This window comes from Geotrypetes seraphini, chromosome 1 (genome assembly GCF_902459505.1).
Source record: "Geotrypetes seraphini chromosome 1, aGeoSer1.1, whole genome shotgun sequence".
Taxonomy (NCBI): Eukaryota; Metazoa; Chordata; class Amphibia; order Gymnophiona; family Dermophiidae; genus Geotrypetes; species Geotrypetes seraphini.
Genome location: NC_047084.1, coordinates 179074476 through 179094602, shown reverse-complemented (window position 1 = coordinate 179094602; position 20127 = coordinate 179074476). Strand labels below are relative to the sequence as shown.

Here is a 20127-nt window from a genome sequence, read left to right as displayed (position 1 = left end):
TAAACACCACCCGCAAACACCGCAAACCACACAAGAACAAGTTCTGCAACAGAAACATAAAAAAGCTAACATATTCTGAAATCCATACAGCAAACAGCTACGAAAACATTAAGGGATACTACCTAAATACCCGCTCCGTGAGAAACAAAGCACACATAATAAATGACTGGATACTACAAACAAAACCTGACCTCCTGTTTCTGACAGAAACATGGATGATCTCTGACACTGACACTATCATGAAAGAAATCCTACCTCAGGGATACAAAATTATCCCACTATCAAGAAACTGGAAAAAAGGAGGAGGACTAGCGATCATCCTAAAAGAACACTTCGAGTACATCAAGACCGACTCCAAATCGTCAGAAAACCTTGAAATACTAACTTGCAAAATCACTAACGCACAGTTAGAAGAATCATTAATTACAACTTTATTCTATATCCCACCCAAAAAATGGTCAAACGCTAAAGAGGAATTCGCCGAATTCCTCACCTTATCCACCTTAAAAGGATCATACAACCTGCTTCTGGGAGACATAAACACTCACCTAGAGCAAAAGACAAAGCCTGAAATAGCGGAAATCGCCAACTTCCTAATGTCACTGGACTTTCCAAACCCAGACGCAGAAATAACCCACGAAAAAGGACACAAACTAGATTTAATCACCTTCTCCCACAAAGAAACAATAGACCCCAAAATACAATATTACTCAGGACCCTGGGAAAAATGTATCTGGTCAGACCACTACATTGGCAAGTTCAATCTGCACTGGCTAAAACAGAATACACAACAAAAACACAAAAACGTCAATACGAACACAATAACCAGCCGTGGCATTATTAACCCAACCGAATTCTGGACCCACTACGAGTTAAAGCCCATAATCAACGAAATTCAGGACTTCCCCACAAGATGGGAAACTTACAGCAAAGAACTCTTAGACCAAATAGCACCATATAAAACATACAAAAAGAAAAATAGACCACCAAACGAATGGTTTGACTGTGAACTACTAACCACCAAACAGGAACTAAGAAAATTGGAGAGAATCTGGCAAAAAACAAACAATGAGTCAGACAGGACAAACTGGAAACAAAAATGAAAATATACAAAAATCAGATCAAAGAAAAACGCACTAAGCATTACGCAAAAAAAATTGGTACTTCAAAAATAAACAGCAAAGAATTGTTCAAACTAGTAAAAACTATAACCGATACAACACAAATACTGAAAAAGGACACTGAGCCCACTCCATCTGCACAAACTCTAGCCAACTTCTTTCAAAATAAAATCGCCGAGTTAAGAGCAACTCTACCCACATCCACATCAAATGCTCTTCAATTCCTAGAACCCCATGACCAAGACACCAGAGTAGACATGATATGGGACCACCTCGAATACCCAAACTGGCAGCAGTTCCTAAATTTATTCAACAAGTACACCAAATCTAACTGCCTACTTGATGCATGTCCCCCTAAAATCATGACAGTTGCCCCCCCAGAATTTAAATAGGAACTATTTGCATGGATAACATCCGCCCTTGCAAGCGGAACATTAAACAAAAAAATGGGACACATACTAATCACTCCAATCCCCAAAGATCAGAAAGCCTCTTCATCTCTGACATCCAATTTCAGACCCATAGCAAGCATTCACCGTTTCACAAAGATACAGGAAGGATTGGTCAACCTTCAACTAGCCAACTACCTGGACAAATTTAACCTCCTTAGCGAACACCAATCAGGATTCAGGAAAGGATACAACACAGAAACTGTCTTAGCCTCCTTGCTGAACCACCTTTATGATCTCTTTAGCAAAGGCAAAAGCGCACTGATTCTACAATTAGATCTCAGCAGTGCGTTCGACCTGGTAGACCATGAAATCATGCTACTGTGCCTTGAAGCAATGGGAATTTCTGGAAAGGCAAAGAAATGGTTCCAAGAATTCCTAACAAACAGGTCCTACCGAGTAATCAGCAATGGAAACTACTCCAAACCATGGAAAAACCCGTCAGGCGTGCCTCAAGGTTCCCCCCTATCGCCTACTCTTTTCAATATCTATATCGCCTCCCTAGGTCACCTCCTACAAAAACTAAACTTAATACACTACATTTACGCGGACGACATATCCATCCTTATACCCTTAAACGACATCACAAAAGAAATTGTAGATAACCTCTCAAACACAATGACCGAAATCGATAAATGGACCACTAATTTCAAACTAAAACTAAATACAGAGAAAACAAAAGTCTTTCTGGCTAGTCCTAATGACAAAATTACGAGAACATCGATAAAAATAAACGATCACGAATACCCAATTTCCAAAAACATAAAAATACTTGGTATCACTCTAGACACACACCTAGCTATGACTGACCACACAAACTCACTAGTGAAAAAATGTTTTTACACGCTATGGAAACTAAGAACCATAAAAAAATACTTTGACCCTACATCATTCAGGTTGCTTGTTCAGGCGCTGATCTTATCCATTCTTGACTACTGCAACATCATCTACCTGGGCATCCCACAAAAAAACAATAAAAAAACTGAGATTAATACAAAACACCGCCGTGCGCCTAATTTTCGGACTAAGAAAAAACGACCACATTAGCCCCTACTATAAAAAGCTGCATTGGCTTCCAATAGAAGCGCAAATCCTATTCAAATTTGCTTGCACCTGTTTCAGACAAGCCTGGGGACTAGCACCTTCATACCTGCAAACTCACTTCATCCTACACAACCCCACACGAGCAACCAGAAACAAAAACATCTTTGCCTACCCAAAGATTACAGGCTGCAGATACAAATCCTTCTTGGACAGAACCTTTAAGTTCCAAGCGAACAAACAGCAAGTTTAGCTGAAAAACCACATAAATGAACCCAATCTGACTTATAATTCATTCCGCAAATCGATCAAAACCGCCCTATTCGCAAAATTCATTGACTAAAACGGTCCCCCCCCCCTCACTAGGACTCCTCTCCCAGTAAACGCTTTTTTCCCGCCTTTTCTCTCTCACAAGAAGCCCCTCATGTATTCAGATCTCCTCTACCCTTAAAACTCCAACTCATGGAAGTTCTAAATCTTTCAGATACTCTTTACCCATAGATCACCAATTAATACGTAAATTTCCCATTTAGACTATTGTATTGCATCTAGACTCATTGTATGGTATTGTATTTAGACTTATTATGTTACTGTACTTAGACTCACTGTATTGTATTGTACTGTATTGTACTTAGACTCATTGTATTGTATTGTATGCGGATTTATTGTATTGTATTGTATTAAGACCTTTGTTATTCGCTGAATGTCCAGCCTTCTTACTATGTAAACCGCCTAGAAGTCGCCTGACTATGGCGGTATAGAAAAATAAAGTTATTATTATTATTATTAAGTCTCCTTGGACCCTGAGGCTTCGACTTCGTCCAGCCCGTCCCGCCGCCTGTATTGGCAGACCAACTGTCCTTTTTGTCTTTCCTCAGGCAGATGGCGGATGATCTCGACATCACCTTGGACTCCGGTTCCCGATACTCCAAGGAATACCTGGATACCATGCATTTGCCTCATCCTCCTGCCGAGACTCTTCGTCTCCCTCTGCACAAACTACTCGACCAAACCTTCATGAGGTGCTTTGAGACACCATACTCTATTTCGGCTGTTCCTGGCAAACTGGATGCCAGGTACCGAACGGTGCATCACAAGGGATTCGAGGGCTCTCAACTATCTCATCAATCTCTGTTGGTCAAGTCCTCCCTCAAAAGGTCTCATCCGTCCCAGGTGTATGCCTCGGTGCCTCCGGGCAGGGAGGGCCGCACAATGGATAAGTTCGGGAGGCGCATATGCCAGAACTCGATGATGGCATCCAGAGTGCTTAATTACACTTTTCATTTTGCAACTTATTTGGAGTTCTTCCTGCATGTGCTTCGGAAGTTTACCCCTTACATCGAGTCTCAAGCCCGCTTTGAATTTGAAGAGGTAGTCGCCTCGCTGTCCCAGTTGCGCCTTCAACTGATGCAATCCTCCTATGATGCCTTCGAGCTCTCGGCACGAGCTGCTGCCTGCTCCGTGGTCATGCATCGTTTGGCCTGGCTTCGGACCATTGACATGGACCCGAACCTCCAAGACAGGCTTGCCAACGTCCCCTGTGCGGGTGCAGATTTATTCGACGAGTCTATTGAGACGTGACGAAGAAGCTGTCGGACCATGAAAAATCCTTTCAATCCATTCTTCGTCCCAAACCTAAGCCTGTGCAGTCTCGTCCTTCTCGATCGCCCTTGATCTATCAGCGGCGCTATGCACCCAGGCAGGCTCCTGCTGCGAGACAACCAGCGAAGAGACAGCCTCCACAGAAGGCTCAGCAAAAACCTCAGCCTTCTGCTGTCCCTAAGGCCCCTCAGCCATTTTGACTCTCTGTTAGGGAGCATAACCAACCCCGTTCTGCCATCCCCTGTTTTTCCCATCGGGGGTCGCCTCCATCATTTTTATCATCGATGGACGGCTATCACCACCGACCTTTGGGTCCTTACTATCATCAGGGAAAGATATTCTCTTCAGTTCCATCGGGTCCCCCCGGACCACCCTCCAACTTGACCTAGACCGCCCTTCTTCTTCAGGAAGCTCAGGCTTTGCTCTGGCTTCGGGCCGTCGAGCCAGTCCCTGTGGACCAACAAAACCGGGGGTTTTACTCCCGGTACTTCCTTGTTCCGAAGAAGACGGGCGACCTCCGTCCGATTCTGGACCTCAGGGTCCTCAACAAGTTTCTGGTCAAAGAGAGATTTTGCATGCTGACCCTTGCTTCTCTCTACCCCCTCCTCGAGCAGATCGACTGGTTATGCTCTCTGGATCTCAAGGAGGCCTACATTCACATCCCCATTCATCCGGCCTCTCACCAGTTCCTCTGATTTCGGGTGGGACATCTACATCTGCAGTATCGAGTGCTTCCATTCGGCCTGTCCTCGTCTCCCAGAGTCTTCACGAAGTGTCTGGTGGTAGTGGCCGCTGCACTCTGGAACCAGGGTCTTCAGATATTTCCCTACCTCGACGACTGGCTCATCAAGGCCACCTCGGCTTCGGGGGTCATCTCGGCGACCCTGACAACGATTTGGTTCCTGCAGAGTTTGGGCTTCGAGATCAACTTCCCAAAATCTCATCTACAGCCTACCCAGTCTCTTCCCTTCATCGGGGCAGTTCTGGATACGATTCAACTCAGAGCGTTCCTTCCTCCACAGCGCCTGGATGCTCTTCTTCACCTCTGCCAGTCTGTGTCTTCTCGCCAGTCCATCTCAGCGAGACACATGATGGTTCTCCTGGGCCACATGGCCTCTACAGTTCATGTGACTCCTTTTGCCAGACTTCACCTCAGAATTCCTCAATGGACCCTGGAATCTCAGTGGACACAAGTGTCAGACCCTCTGACTCGTCACATCATAGTCACTCCTGCTCTTCAGCAGTCTCTACATTGGTGGATGATCTCTACAAATCTATCCAGAGGTTTGCTGTTTCACTCCCCTCCACCTCAGAAGGTTTTCACGACCGAATCCTCGACCTATGCATGGGGGGCTCATCTGGACGGTCTTCGCACTCAAGGCTTCTGGACCAGTGCAGACCGGCTGTGCCATATCAATCTGCTGGAACTCAGAGCGATTTTCTATGCTCTTCAGGCTTTCCAACATCTGCTTCACAACATGGTAGTCCTCATTCGCACGGACAATCAGATCGCCATGTATTATGTCAACAAGCAGGGGGGCACGGGATCGGCCTCCCTTTGTCAGGAAGCTCTCAGAGTCTGGGATTGGGCGATTCACCACAACACCTTTCTCAAAGCTGTCTATAATCAGGGGAAGGACAATGCCTTGGCAGACAACTTGAGTCGTCTCCTCCAGCCTCACGAATGGACTCTCCATTCCAGGCCCCTTCATCAAATCTTCTCTCAGTGGGGGACGCCTTAGATAGACCTCTTTGCTGCCCCCCACAACTTCAAACTGCCTCAATTCTGCTCCAGGATCTACACTCCTCTTCGCCTCGAGGCAGATGCTTTTCTGCTGGATTGGGGGAATCGTTTTCTGTATGTGTTTCCTCCATTTCCTCTCATTCAAAAGACTCTGGTCAAATTGAAATCCGACCATGCCACCATGATTCTGATAGCTCATCGGTGGCCCAGACAGCCTTGGTACTCCCTTCTACTTCAACTCAGCAGCAGGGAGCCCTTCCTTCTTCCAATGTTTCCTTCACTGCTTACTCAGCAACAAGGATCTCTACTCCATCCCAACCTGCAGTCTCTCCACCTGACAGCTTGGTTCCTCTCAACGTGACCCCCCGCCAGTTTTCCCAGGCGGTTAGGGAGGTGCTGGAGGCTTCCAGGAAGCCTTCTACTAGACAATGCTACTCCCAAAAATGGACTAGATTTTCTACCTGGTGTGTTTCTAATCATAAGGAGTCTCAACGAGCCTCCCTGTCTTCTGTTCTGGACTATCTTTTGCGCCTTTCTAATTCTGGCCTCAAGTCTACATCGATACGAGTCCATCTGAGTGCAATTGCGGCTTTCCATCAGCCTCTGCAAGGGAAACCTCTCTCCGCTCATCCTGTGGTTTCCAGATTTATGAAAGGTCTTTTCCATGTCAATCCTCCTCTCAAACCTCCTCCAGTGGTTTGGGATCTTAACGTTGTCCTTTCTCAACTTATGAAACCTCCTTTTGAGCCTCTCAACAAGGCTCCGCTGAAGTTTCTCACTTGGAAAGTGGTTTTTCTGGTTGCCCTCACTTCTGCCCGCAGGGTCAGTGAGCTTCAAGCCTTGGTGGCGGACCCTCCTTTCACAGTATTCCATCATGACAAGGTGGTCCTTCGCACTCATCAGAAATTCCTGCCTAAAGTGGTCTCTGAATTTCATCTCAACCAATCCATACCTCTTCCTGTATTTTTTCCAAAGCCTCATTCTCATTCTGGAGAATCAGCTCTTCACACTTTGGACTGTAAACGTGCTTTGGCTTTCTACCTGAATCGCACCAAACCACACAGAACTGCTCCTCAACTTTTCGTCTCCTTTGATCCGAATAAGTTGGGACGCCCTGTTTCGAAGCGTACCATCTCCAACTGGATGGCGGATTGCATCTCTTTCTGCTATGCCCAGGCTGGACTACCCCTTCCCTGTAAGGTCACAGCCCATAAGGTCAGAGCAATGGCGGCCTCTGTAGCCTTCCTCAGATCGACACCGATTGAGGAGATTTGTAAGGCTGCCACTTGGTCCTCGGTTCATACATTCACCTCTCATTATTGTCTGGATACTTTCTTCAGACGGGATGGACAGTTTGGCCAAACAGTATTACAAAATTTATTCTCCTAAGTTGCCAACTCTCCCACCATCACATTGAGGTTAGCTTGGAGGTCACCCACTAGTGAGAATACCTGCCTGCTTGTCCTGGGATAAAGCAATGTTACTTACCGTAACAGTTGTTATCCAGGGACAGCAGGCAGCTATTCTCACGTCCCACCCACCTCCCCTGGGTTGGCTTCTCTGCTAGCTACCTGAACTGAGGAGACACGCCCGGAGCATCGGGCGGGAAGGCACTCGCGCATGCGTGGTGCGGGCATCTCAAAACTTCTGAAGTTTCTTCAAGCAAGTATGCTTGTGAGACGTCCGCATCGGGGCTCTGTCAGATGACATCACCCACTAGTGAGAATAGCTGCCTGCTGTCCCTGGATAACAACTGTTACGGTAAGTAACATTGCTTTCTTGTTCAACCTCACTCTATTCCTGAACTCTCGGGTAGTCAATTCCATCTCGTGAGATCTCTAGACTGCCCACCAACTTACAGTTGTCTTCCTACAAGCGAGACAATAGGAGCTAGCCTTTTCTGCTCATGTTTTGTTTTGGGTTTTTTTAACGTCAGTATTTTTTAGCTACTTGGTGTGTTTTCTTTTTCGTACAGAGGATCCCTTTGGGGGACAGCTCTGGTTGCAGGAGATCGCAGACTCTGAGGTGCAGAGTTTGCTTCCAAGGGGTTGGCTGCTTTGCAGCCTGCTTTCACAGTTTGGGAGCTCAGGGACTGTTCCCCTGGGACGGGGGTCGGCAACCTGCGGCTCCAGAGCCGCATGCGGCTCTTTTCCACCTTTGCTGCGGCTCCGGTAGTGTGTCACGCAGGCATGAACCTTACAAGTCCAGCGTCGCGGCGGGAAATAGCCATGCTGAGCAGTGAGCTCAGCACATACACAGATGAAAGCCTTGCTTGCTGATTGGTCCGGCGGCCCCGCCCCGCCGTGCCGCCGGACCAATCAGCAAGCAAGGCTTTCATCTGTGTAGTGCTGAGCTCACTGCTCAGCATGGCTATTTCCCGCCGCGACGCTGGACTTGTAAGGTGCCTGAAAAAGAAATCATCCTGGCCGGGGTCGGTGTCATGCTCCGGAGATCTACAGCCTTCCTATCTCCCTCTCCCTTCTACCTGCTTCCGGCCACATCCCCTGCTCCGCGGCTCTCTTCGGCAATTCAGCAGCAGCGATCGACACAAGCTTCTGACGTCGGGGCCTACCCTCTGCGAGTCCCGCTTGTTTCAACTTCCTTTTTCCACAAAGGCGGGACTCGTAGAGGAAAGGCCTCGATGTCGGCAGCTTGTCTTGATCACCGCTGCTGACGAGTTGCTGAAGAGAGCCGCGGAGCAGGGGGGTGTTGCCAGGTGCAGGTAGAAGGGAGAGGGCCAGATGCAGGACTCGTGGGTGAGGGAGCAGAAGAGAGAGAGAAAGAGAGAGGGGAGGGAAACAAAAGGAAATCTTTCATACTGGGCTGGGCCGGAGTGGAGGGAGGGTGGAAAGATTCTGGCTACAGGGTGCAGTAACAAAGGAAAAGGGGGGAAAACTGAAAATGGAGATAGTGACACAAAGAAGAGAAAGGGTAAGCAGGACCTACTGAATAAGGATAGAGATACAGAGGGGACATGAAGAGGAGGTGAAAAAGAGACATAGAAGTAATGCTGAAAAAGTGTGGGGGGGGGGGAGATAAAGACATTGAAAGGGCAAATGGTGAATATGGGGTAAAGACAAGGACAGAGACAAATGAAGATTCTGAAAAAGTGGTGAGATAGGGATATAGGTGAGATGGACACAAAGAAGGGTGATGCTGGAAAATAGGTGGAATGGTAATTCTGACAGACACAGAAGGGAAATGCTGGATCAAGGAGAGATGGGGCTCAGGCTGGATGGAATGAGGAGAAATGCCTTGTTGGCCCGGAACTTCCTCTCCTACGTCAGAATTGATGTCAGGGAGCGGAATGCTGGTCAGCGCAACACTTCTGCAGGGAAAGCTTGGGACGGCGGTGGCTTGGGGGCTGTTCCCCGATTGCGGTGGCAGCAAACCGAGTGGCTTGGGGGAGGGCATGGAGACAGAAAGAAGGGGGAACAGGGAGACAGAAAGAAAAAGTTGGGGGAGAGAATGAGGTCTGGAGGAGAGGAAACATACAGGAGGCTGAAAGAAAGGAAGAAAGATTGGATGCAAAGTCAGAAGAAGAAAGTGCAACCAGAGACTCATGAAATCACCAAATAGCAAAGGTAGGAAAAATGATTTTATTTTCAATTTAGTGATCCTGTATATAGCATTAAGATAAGAAACAATATATGCAGTGTTAGATTTGTTTTATAATGGTTTTGCGGCTCCAAGTTTTTTTTCTTTTCGAAAACGGGTCCAAGTGGCTCTTTATGTCTTAAAGGTTGCAGACCCCTGCCCTGGGAGCATAGCTCACCCCTGGTTCGTCGTCTAGTGGATTTGAGCGCAAACTGAGTGGCTCTGTGGTGGTTAATCCAGGATCGGGGCCGACTGCGTTCCTCTACCTGTTAGCATGCGCAGATTTCGGGAGGGGTGGAGGTCTCTAGCCAGCACGTTGGGCCCTAGAGGCATTCAGAAGAAACTGGCAGTCCAGGTTCCAGGCTTCTTGAGGCTTCCATCTTGTGGCTCTCAATGCACAGCATGGTGTAGTAACAGGGTGACAGCCTGTGAGATCAATTTGGGGGGTCTCCAGAATCAGGTTTTGTGCGGGTTGAAGGTCCCCCATCCCCATCTCAAAAATCCTAAAATCGCTGTTTTCTATTTTTTTGGTGTGGATTTCCTGGGCCATTTTAGTGCTAAAATTGCTCATGCAACAGCCATATTGGATTTCCCAATTTGGATCTGCGTCAAAACATCTTGTTTTTGTTTAAAAACAGGTAGGATAGACTCCTCAGGCAGGTTTGATCAAGGTCTCATCATTGCAGCAAGCTCAGCATTCAATCAACTCGACAGTTCAGCTATTGGAACTCCTAGGATTTGCAGTGAACTACCAGAAGTTGCATCTCCAACCAACACAGACCTTAGAGTTCATCAGAGATCATTGTACACTACGCAAACTTGAGTTTTTCTGCCTCAGCAGAGACTCAACAGACTATCCTCCCTACCATGCATCAAAGCCCATCAAATGTTATGTCTCCTGGGTCACATGACTTTGACGTTTCATTTCACTCCACATGTCTACACCTCAGAGTACACCTACAAACTCTCTCCTCCCAGTGGTCACTGGATTTCTCTCTGCAATGATAAGCAACACTTTGTCATTCCCTCCAGTGGTGGATGCTTCCATCCAATCTCTCCAGAGGACTTCTCTTCCAACCTCTTCTTCACCAAAAGCTACTTACCATAGACGCTGCCATGCTGTGCTAGGGAGCCCATCTTGACAACCTCCACACTCGGGGAGTCTGGACTCCTCATAAGAAAACTCTCCATATCAACCTCCTGGAGATTCAAACGATCTCCAATGCACTCCTCACTTTTCATGATTGTTTGCGGAATCAAGTAGTTCTTATTCATACTGACAATCAAGTCGCCATGTTCTTCTTGAACAAACAAAGAGGTACAGAGTCTGCCACACTCTGCCAGGAAGCGATAGAAATATGGACCTGGGCTCACCAAATCCTACTGAAAGCAGTTTATCTTGTGGGAAAACAGAACATACTAGCAGCCAAACTGAGCAGACTCCTTCAGCTTCACAAGTGGTCTCTCAATAAATCTATCTTGTGTCGGATCTTTTCAGATTGAAGGAGCCCCAAAATACGACGGTTGATTCATAAGTCCTGACAACTATTTTTCTTTCTCAAAAATGCCCCAACACTGGAAATCTAATATATAGATTTGAAAGTGTGTAACATGTACTTCTTAATGTTGCCGCCAGATGAGATGAGTGCAGGAGCTTTTGGTAGGGGAGAAGCAAAACACAAGACATTTGAAATCATTGTTTTATTAACAAATCTATATATATAAAATAGGAGGTATGTATGTATGTGTGTATGTATGTATGTGCCGGATCACGCAAAAACGGCTTGACCGATTTGAATGAAACTTGGTATGCTGATCCCTCACTACCTGGGATGATATGTTCTGGGGGTCTCGCGGCCCACCTGCACACGTGGGCGGAGCTACAAACAGAAAATCAGATTTCACCCATTCATGTCAATGGAAAAAATGTAAAAAGCTGCCATTCTCACAGTAATTCAAAAACGGCTTGACCGATTTGAACGAAACTTGGTATGCAGATCCCTCACTGCCTGGGGTGATATGTTCTGGGGGTCTCGTGGCCCACCTGTACACGTGGGCGGAGCTACAAACAGAAAATCTTATTTCACCCATTCATGTCAATGGAAAAAATGGAAAAACCTGCCATTCTCACTGTAATTCAAAACCGGCTTGACCGATTTGAACAAAACTTGGTATACAGATCCCTCACTACCTGGGGTGATATGTTCTGGGGGTCTCGTGGCCCACCTGCACACGTAGGCGGAGCTACAAACAGAAAATCAGATTTCACCCATTCATGTCAATGGAAAAAATGTAAAAAGCTGCCATTCTCACAGTAATTCAAAAACGGCTTGACCGATTTGAACGAAACTTGGTATGCAGATCCCTCACTACCTGGGGTGATATGTTCTGGGGGTCTCGCAGCCCACCTTGCACACGTGGGCGGAGCTACAAACAGAACATCAGATTTCACCCATTCATGTCAATGGAAAAAATGTAAAAAGCTGCCATTCTCACAGTAATTCCAACTACCTGGGGTGATATGTTCTGGGGTCTCGCAGCCCACCTGCTCATGTGGGTGGAGCTACAAACATAAAATCATATTTCACCCATTCATGTCCATGGTAAAAATGTAAATAGCTGCCATTCTCACAGTAATTCAAAAACGGCTTGACCGATTTGAACGAAACTTGGTATGCTGATCCCTCACTACCTGGGGTGATATGTTCTGGGGGTCTCGCGGCCCACCTGCACACGTGGGCGGAGCTACAAACAAAATCAGATTTCACCCATTCATGTCAGTGGAAAAAATGTAAAAATCTGCCATTCTCACAGTAATTCCAACTACCTGGGGTGATATGTTCTGGGGGTCTCGCGGCCCACCTGCACACGTGGGCGGAGCTACAAACAGGACATCAGATTTCACCCATTCATGTCAATGGTAAAATTGTAAAAAGCTGCCATTCTCACAGTACTTCAAATACGGCTTGACCGAATTGAACGAAACTTAGTATGCAGATCCCTCACTACCTGGGGTGATATGTTCTGGGGGTCTCGCGGCCCACCTGTACACGTGGGCGGAGCTACAAACAGAAAATGAGATTTCACCCATTCATGTCAATGGAAAGGATGTAAAAAGCTGCCATTCTCACAGTAATTCCAACTATAAAACACTTTCTATGACACTATAACCACTAGGGACATCGTTTCTATTCTACCACCATACATATAGAGTTTGTATGTTCTAACTGTGTTTGTAACTGTTTCCTTCATGCACCCCAATTCATAATGTTATTACATTACATGAGTACTCACATATGCTGAACTAGGAACACAGGTTCCATTCTGAACCGGGAAAAAACTGCATGGAGTTTCTTTTCAACCTGAGTTTCCACATATTGAGTTGTTTAAATCAATACTGAAACTTTTGGATGCCACTTATTCCAATATATCTTCCTTTTCAGTTTAAGAGATTGCAAATTCCAGTGAGACTTGCATTCTCTATCACAATCAACAAATCACAGGGACAGACTATTATATACTGTGGAGTGGATTTAAGATCCCCCTGTTTTTCCCATGGACAACTCTATGTTGCTTGCTCAAGGGTGGGTTCACCCAAGAATTTATATGTTCTTGCTCCTGGAGATGAAACTAAAAATGTTGTTTATAATCAAGTTTTGTGTTAGTTGTATTGTATTCATTTTGTCAAATATTTCACATTATAATTTGAATATTGTACTTTTTATAAAGCTGTTAAAAAATAATTTCATTCACCACTATAAAGTATCTTTATTTGAATCCATTTACAGTGTTATTGCTATAATTAAATACCCGTGCAACGCCAGGGCATCAGCTAGTAAGTAATAAATGTTAGCTGTTTCACTAAACCAAGCACGCAATTAGCTTGGGAGTGAATATGTTTACCTGTTAACATCCTTTAAAGTGTTGCCATGTAGAATTATGCTATTGTGCGACAGTTCTGGATGTTTCTCCCATACTGCACAATGCCGGTGGTAATGCAGAAATGTCTTGTAATGCTGTGCATTCACAGTGTGCACCTCATGAATTGAGTGACACACAAGACAACTTGGGAGACTACTTTGAAGGATGTTAACAGTTAAAGGGTAAAGGGGATGGGAGTTGTATACCGCTTTTTCTTTGTATAGTTACAATCAAAGCAGTTTACATATTTTAGACAGGTATGTATTTTGTACATGAGGCAATGAAGTGTTAAGTAGGAATCAAACTTACAACCTCAGGGTGTTGAGGCAGCTGCTCGAACCATTGTGCCACTCCTCCACGCCACAGTTTGTACTTGTATTTTGTTGTTCATGTTGTACACTGTATGCCATAATAAAACAATGATTTCAAAAATCATCCCCATCTCTACCCTTTCGTCCGAAACTAGAGACTTCATTGCATCAGTCATCGACCAGGTAGCACAATGGACAAACAATTTTAAACTTAAATTAAATCCAGAAAACCCCAAATTCTTCATGGCCTCCCCGACCACCAACAACATTGAATCCTCGCTTGACATAAATGGAAGAAATTTCCCTATCTACTCCACGATAAAAATCTTAGGCATTACCATCAACCAACAACTCAAATTTTATGCCCATACCAACATCCTAATCAAAAAATGGTTTAGTCTTCTATGGAATCTATGCACATTAAAACCATTCTTCGATTTCGCCTCATTCAGACTTCTAGTCCAATCTCTAATTCTAAGTTCAGTGGACTACTGCAACATTGTATACCTAGGATCTCATTAAAAAAAACATAAAAAGACTAAGAATGATCCAAAACACAGCGGTGCGACTGATCTTTGGCCTGAAAAAAATCCGATCACATAACCTCATACTACAGAAAATTTAATTGGCCAGAATCATCTTTAAATTCGGTTGCCTTTGCTACAAGACACTATTCGGCACCTCGCCCACCTACCTCCTGAATCACTTCGTCCTACAGGACAAACCCCACCCTTCCCGCAAAACGTTGATATTCTCATTCCCAACTCCCAAGAGATGCCACTACAAAAGATTCCTTGATAGAACACTATCCTTCCAAGCAGGCATCTGGAACAACACCCTAAGCAACCTCCTCTTCAATTTCCCAACATACCAATCTCTCAGAGGAGCACTGAAATCCCATTTATTCAACAAGTTCATCTGATCCTCCAAGCTCTTGACCCATTCTAAAAACCCCTCCACCCCTCCCTTCCCGCTTCTCTTCCCCTTCCCCCCCTCTGTTTCCACCTCTCCCTCTCTTTCCCTCTACTCCCTACCCCCTTACTTAGATTGATACCTGTCCCCACAATCCCGATTTGTAACTATCCACTACTGTATGCCGTCTAGAACTGAAAAGGTTCATTATCCACTTTGTGCTTTTCCACTACTGTATACTGTCTTGAACTGAAAAAGTATGACTGAATATAAATAAAGTTTTATTATTATTATTTCTGGATGTTGAGGGTCTACCAGAACTTGCTTCACTCTCCACTGATATGCGGCCATCTCTGAAACAGTTGTACCACTCCTTTATCTGTGTGGTACCCATTGCTTCATCCCTGAAGGCCTGTTGAATCTTGCAGATCGTTTCCACTTGGGAATCACCAAGCTTTACACAAAATTTAATGCAGTAGCATTGTTCAACTTTTTCAGTCATTTTGTCAAAAATGAAAATCCAACGGTGCTCACTTACCACTGATGAGTGAGGAAGTGTCTGCCGGCAACTGACAGCTTCTTAAGGGGGAAAAATTCAAGCATGTGCATTAGGGCCGCATACATACGTTCTCCAAACCACACCTCCCTAGCTTTATTTGTTTACACAAGAAAAATTAAGGTCTGATACTTTTTGAACAGCCCTCGTACAATAAGAATGTGTGCCTGTGCTGAGCACAGTCCATACAGAGCCCACTGTGCGCTCAGAATGTATTCACTTTGCAAACTAAGATAATCCTCATGAAACTTAAATACTTGTTCTATTTGAATTTGATCACACTTTTTTCTCTCTCATTCACAGCAGCAGAGTATTGTGCCAGTGAGTTGCCGCTAGTGCCCTTTTTCCAAAAGGTAGTACTACCTCTGGGCGTGCAACTTAACTCTCCTGTTCTTTCTGCTCAGTCTTCACTGGAGGATTCATTGCCTCCCCGTTCACACTCTGCGTCACCTGTGAAAAGCAAAGGCAAAACATCACTGCTGATTGGGCTATCTACTGGCCTGTTTGATGCAAACAACCCAAAGGTAAGTAAATCCTGATTCTCTTGCACTACAATTGTGATTGTGGTATAATGCCAATGTTTTCATTCTTAGATGCTGTAAGGTCTGTTGTATGTATACCACCAGCTTGTCAAAGCTACAGAGCTCTGATTCTAGCATCTTCTATTATTCTATCTTGCAGACCCCAGGAGTCAGTGTTTCAATAATGACTCCAGGACAAATGTCTTTAATCTGGAAATAGATGTTACAGATATAAAATGTCTGTTGGTATGTAAATAAGAGGTTCCTAAATCTGTCCTGAGGAACCCCAGCCAATTGGGTTTCCAGGATATCCACAATGCCTAAGAGAGAGTGCTTGCAGATCTCTCTCATGAATATTAATTGTGGATATCCTGAAAACCTGACTACCTAGGGGATCCCTAGGAAAGATTTGGGAATCTGTGATGTAAGCTGACTCCACAGTAGTGCTCTGTATTGCCTATGTAGAATAACCAGTCTTAACTCTTCTTGCTGGAGCTGGATCAGTGTAGATGCAGCAATTATACAGTAGTTCTAGGTAAAGCTGTACCAAATAATATAAATAATGAAAAATATTAGTTAGCTTAATAGAAATACTGAATATGAATAATGGATATTGAGCTTTAACATAAATAATAAAAACAATGTGAAATCAGAGGTCAAGTGTTTATTTTAGTAGCATTTAGCACATATTCTAACTTAAATTACTATTCGGCCGAATATGAATAATGTATTCTCTACTCAGGGCAGCCAGGCCATAGACTCTTGGTAGCACAGGTTCATTGACATTAAGGGGAAGGAGAATTGGTACTAGGATGCTTCCTTGCCATGAGATCTTGAAGTTCATCGATGCTTTGATGCAAAAACTGGAGTCGGTACCTGCAGGCCTTTATGTGCCATGTTTAGCGTGAGCCGGTACTGAGGGGTTCAATGTTAGCTTCAGTGCAGCATGCAACTTGAAAATGTCACTGATATCCCTCTTGAAGAACTCCTTCAGTTGATCTTGGAAGTAGTGTACTGGATTCTCCTCCCAGTGGTCACAAGGTACCAGATCTCTCTCTGCAATGATAGGCAACCTCAGATCTTCATCATTCCCTCCCATGGTGGATGCTTCCGTCTAACCTCTCCAGAGGACTTCTCTTCCAACCTCTTCCCCACCAAAAGCTACTCACCACAGACACCTCCATGCTGTGCTGGGGAGCCCATTTTGACAGCCTTCACACTCAGGGAGTCTGGACTCCTCATGAGAAAACTCTCCATATCAACCTCTTGGAGATTCAAACAATCTGCAATGCACTCTGCGCTTTGCACGATCGTTTGCAGAATCAAGTAGTCCTTATTCACACCGACAATCAAGTCGCCATGTTCTACTTGAACAAACAAAGAAGCACAGGGTCTGGCCACACTCTGCCAGGAAGCGATAGAAATATGGACCTGGGCTCACCACATCCTGCTGAAAGCAGTTTATCTTGCAGGAAAACAGAACATACTAGCAGACAAACTGAGTAGATTTCTTCAACTTCACAATGGTCTCTCAACACATCTATCTTATTTTATAAATATTTGGGTAATTAATATTTAATTGTACATCCTACTTTTTGTAAACCGCATAGAACTTCACAGCCCTGCAGTATATAAGTTGATTATGTTATCTTGCATTGGATCTTTTCAGATTGGGGGAGCACTGAAATACGAGGGTTGATTCATAAGTCATGACAACTAGTTTTTTTTTCTCTTGAAAATGCACCAACACTGGATTTCTAACATATACATGTACTTCTTAATATTGCCACCAGATGAGAGATGAGTGCAGCGGTTTCTGGTAGGGAAAAAGCAAAAACCATGACTTATTTAATCATCTCTCCAGACCGGCACAGCAACTGATGGGTAATAGCTCACCATGACCAGCAGGTGGAGACAGAGACACAAACTTTTGGCTGTAGTACAAATAGGCTGTGCAGTCCCAAGTAGAGAGCTGCACGGGAACGGGGACGACAGGAATCCCGCAGGACCCGCGGGTTCCCCCTTCGGGTCACGGGGATCCCGTGGGGACGCCCCCTAGGGTCGCGGGAATCCCATGGGGACGCCCCCTAGGGTCGCGGGGATCCCTTGGGGACGCCTCCGAGGATCGCGGGGTTCCTGCGGGGCTGGATGCACTAAGTCGCGCGGCTTTTCTCCCTACCTGCTCTGCTTGCAGCACAGAGCCGAACGGAAGTCTTCCCGACGTCAGCGCTGACGTCGGAGAGGAGGGAGCGTTTAAACAAAGCCCTCTCTCCCTCCGACGTCAGCGCTGACGTCGGGAAGACTTCCGTTCGGCTCTGTGCTGCAGGCAGGGTAGGTAAGGAGGAGTAGCCTCGCGGCTCCAGTGGCTACCAAGGGAGGGGGGCGGTCCGCCCCGCTCCGGGTGCAGCACAGCCGGCCTGGTCCCCTTACTTTTGTGGCGCTTGACCGACCGACAACAGCCCTGGTCCGACAAACCTCCCTGCCCTTAACCGCGAATCTAAATTACCTTCTTATAGCAGCTGTAAGAAGGAAATTTAGATTCGCGGTTAAGGGCAGGGAGGTTTGTCAGACCGGGGCTGTTGTCGGGAAAGCGCCATAAAAGTAAGGGGACCTGGCCGGCTGTGCTGCACCCGGGGGCGGGAGAGAAGGAGGGGGGAGAAGGACGCTGAAAGCACTGGGGAAGACAAAGGGGTGGAGAAGGACGCTGAAAGGCCATGGGAAAGACGGGGGGGGGAGAAGGACGCTGAAAGCACATGGGGAAGACAGAGAGGGAGAAGGACGCTGAAAGGACATGGGGAAGACAGAGGGGGACAAGGACACTGAAAGGACATGGGGAAGACAGAGGGGGGAGAAGGACACTGAAAGGACATGGGGAAGACAGGGGGGAGAAGGACGCTGACAGGACATGGGGAAGATGGGGGGGAGAAGGACGCTGAAAGGAAATGGGGAAGTGAGAGTGGGGAGAAGACGCTGGCAGGGAAGAAGACAGAGATGCCAGACTATGGGGGGAGCGGAGGGAAGAAGATGGGTGCCAGACCAATTTGGAAGAGGGGAGAAAGGGAGAGGCACAGTAACAGAGCAAATGGAAGACGCAGAAGGAAGAGAGACAGTGGATGGAAGGAACTGAATGAGAACATGAGGAAAGCAGAAACCAGGCAACAAAGGTAGGAAAAGAATTCTATTTTTTTTTTTTTTTTTTTTTTTGCTTCAGGATAAAGTAGTATATTAGTTGTGTTGATAAAAATTTATAAACAAAAGAGGCTCTGGTAGAAACCCGTTTACAAAGTATGTATTCTTCCCAATTAATATTTCCAAATTAATAAATTCTTTTTGCTTATTTGTAAATGAGTTTCTACCAGAGCCTTTAATTCAGTAGCATAATTAAATGAAATAACTATTTCTGAAGTTTATAGGGACGGGCGGGGACGGAGGGGATTCCTCATGGGGACGGGCGGGGACGGAGGGGATTTCTCACGGGGACGGGTGGGGATGGAGGGATTCCTCACGGGGACGGGTGGGATTCCTCACGGGGACAGGTGGGGACGGGTGAGACTTTGGCGGGGACGGGTGGGATTTCTGTCCCTGCACAACTCTCTAGTCCCAAGTACAATCAGTCTGCTCTCAGTCTCAGGAGGTGGTAAGCCTGTGCAGTCTTCCCTGGTTTACTGTAGGGCTGTTGGATTTTGTTTAAATTGGCCTTCTTGTCCTGTTGATGGTGCTGGATTGAGCTTGGGGGACCCTTTCGGGAGTCTGTACGACCTCAGGGGTGCCATACTCAACGGGTCAAGCCCCTCCCCATTCCCCCCACCTCCCCATATTCTTTCTATAGAGGTTCCTCAGCTGTAAGCTTTGCCACCGATACCGGCAAGGCATATAGCTTTGAGAGCCAGTGGGGTTGGTTCAATTGTGGATTCAAGTTATATATATTTTTTTTAAAAGTCCTGAGGCAGTGCCAGTCTGAAGGGAAGCCTTCAATTGAGGTCCATTGAGGTAAATTGACCTTTAAACCCCCATTCCCTCCCTCCCTCCGTGTACTTCTACACCAGGACCCCCTCCTCTGGAGGTCTCTCCTCCCTGAAAGCCTGTCCCCCCCCCCCCCCGAAGGCCTGCACCTACCCCCCAAAGGTCTGTCCCACCTGAAGGCCTACACCCCACCCCCGAAGGCCTGCACCTCCCCCCAAAGGTCTGTCCCCCCTGAAGACCTACACCCCACCCCTGAAGGTCTGCACCCGCCTAAAGGCCTGCACCCCCACCTGAAGGCCTGTCCCCCCCGAAGGTCTGTCCCCCCTGAAGGCCTGCACCCCCCCTGAAGGCCTGCACCTGAAGGACTGTACCTCCCCCGAAGGACTGCA

General features: G+C 46.2%; 1 protein-coding gene across 9 annotated transcripts in view; it reads left to right on the top strand.

The window, feature by feature from the left end:
* Nucleotides 1–20127, top strand: part of NEK1 (NIMA related kinase 1) — a 312305-nt gene that overhangs the window by 257403 nt on the left and 34775 nt on the right. For 8 of the 9 annotated variants that reach the window (XM_033942264.1, XM_033942234.1, XM_033942215.1 and 5 more), the window contains one exon: nt 15558–15778. In XM_033942264.1, the coding sequence (XP_033798155.1) occupies nt 15558–15778 (221 nt within the window). The remainder of the gene's footprint in view (nt 1–15557; nt 15779–20127) is intronic. The other variant, XM_033942206.1, reaches the window with a different exon arrangement.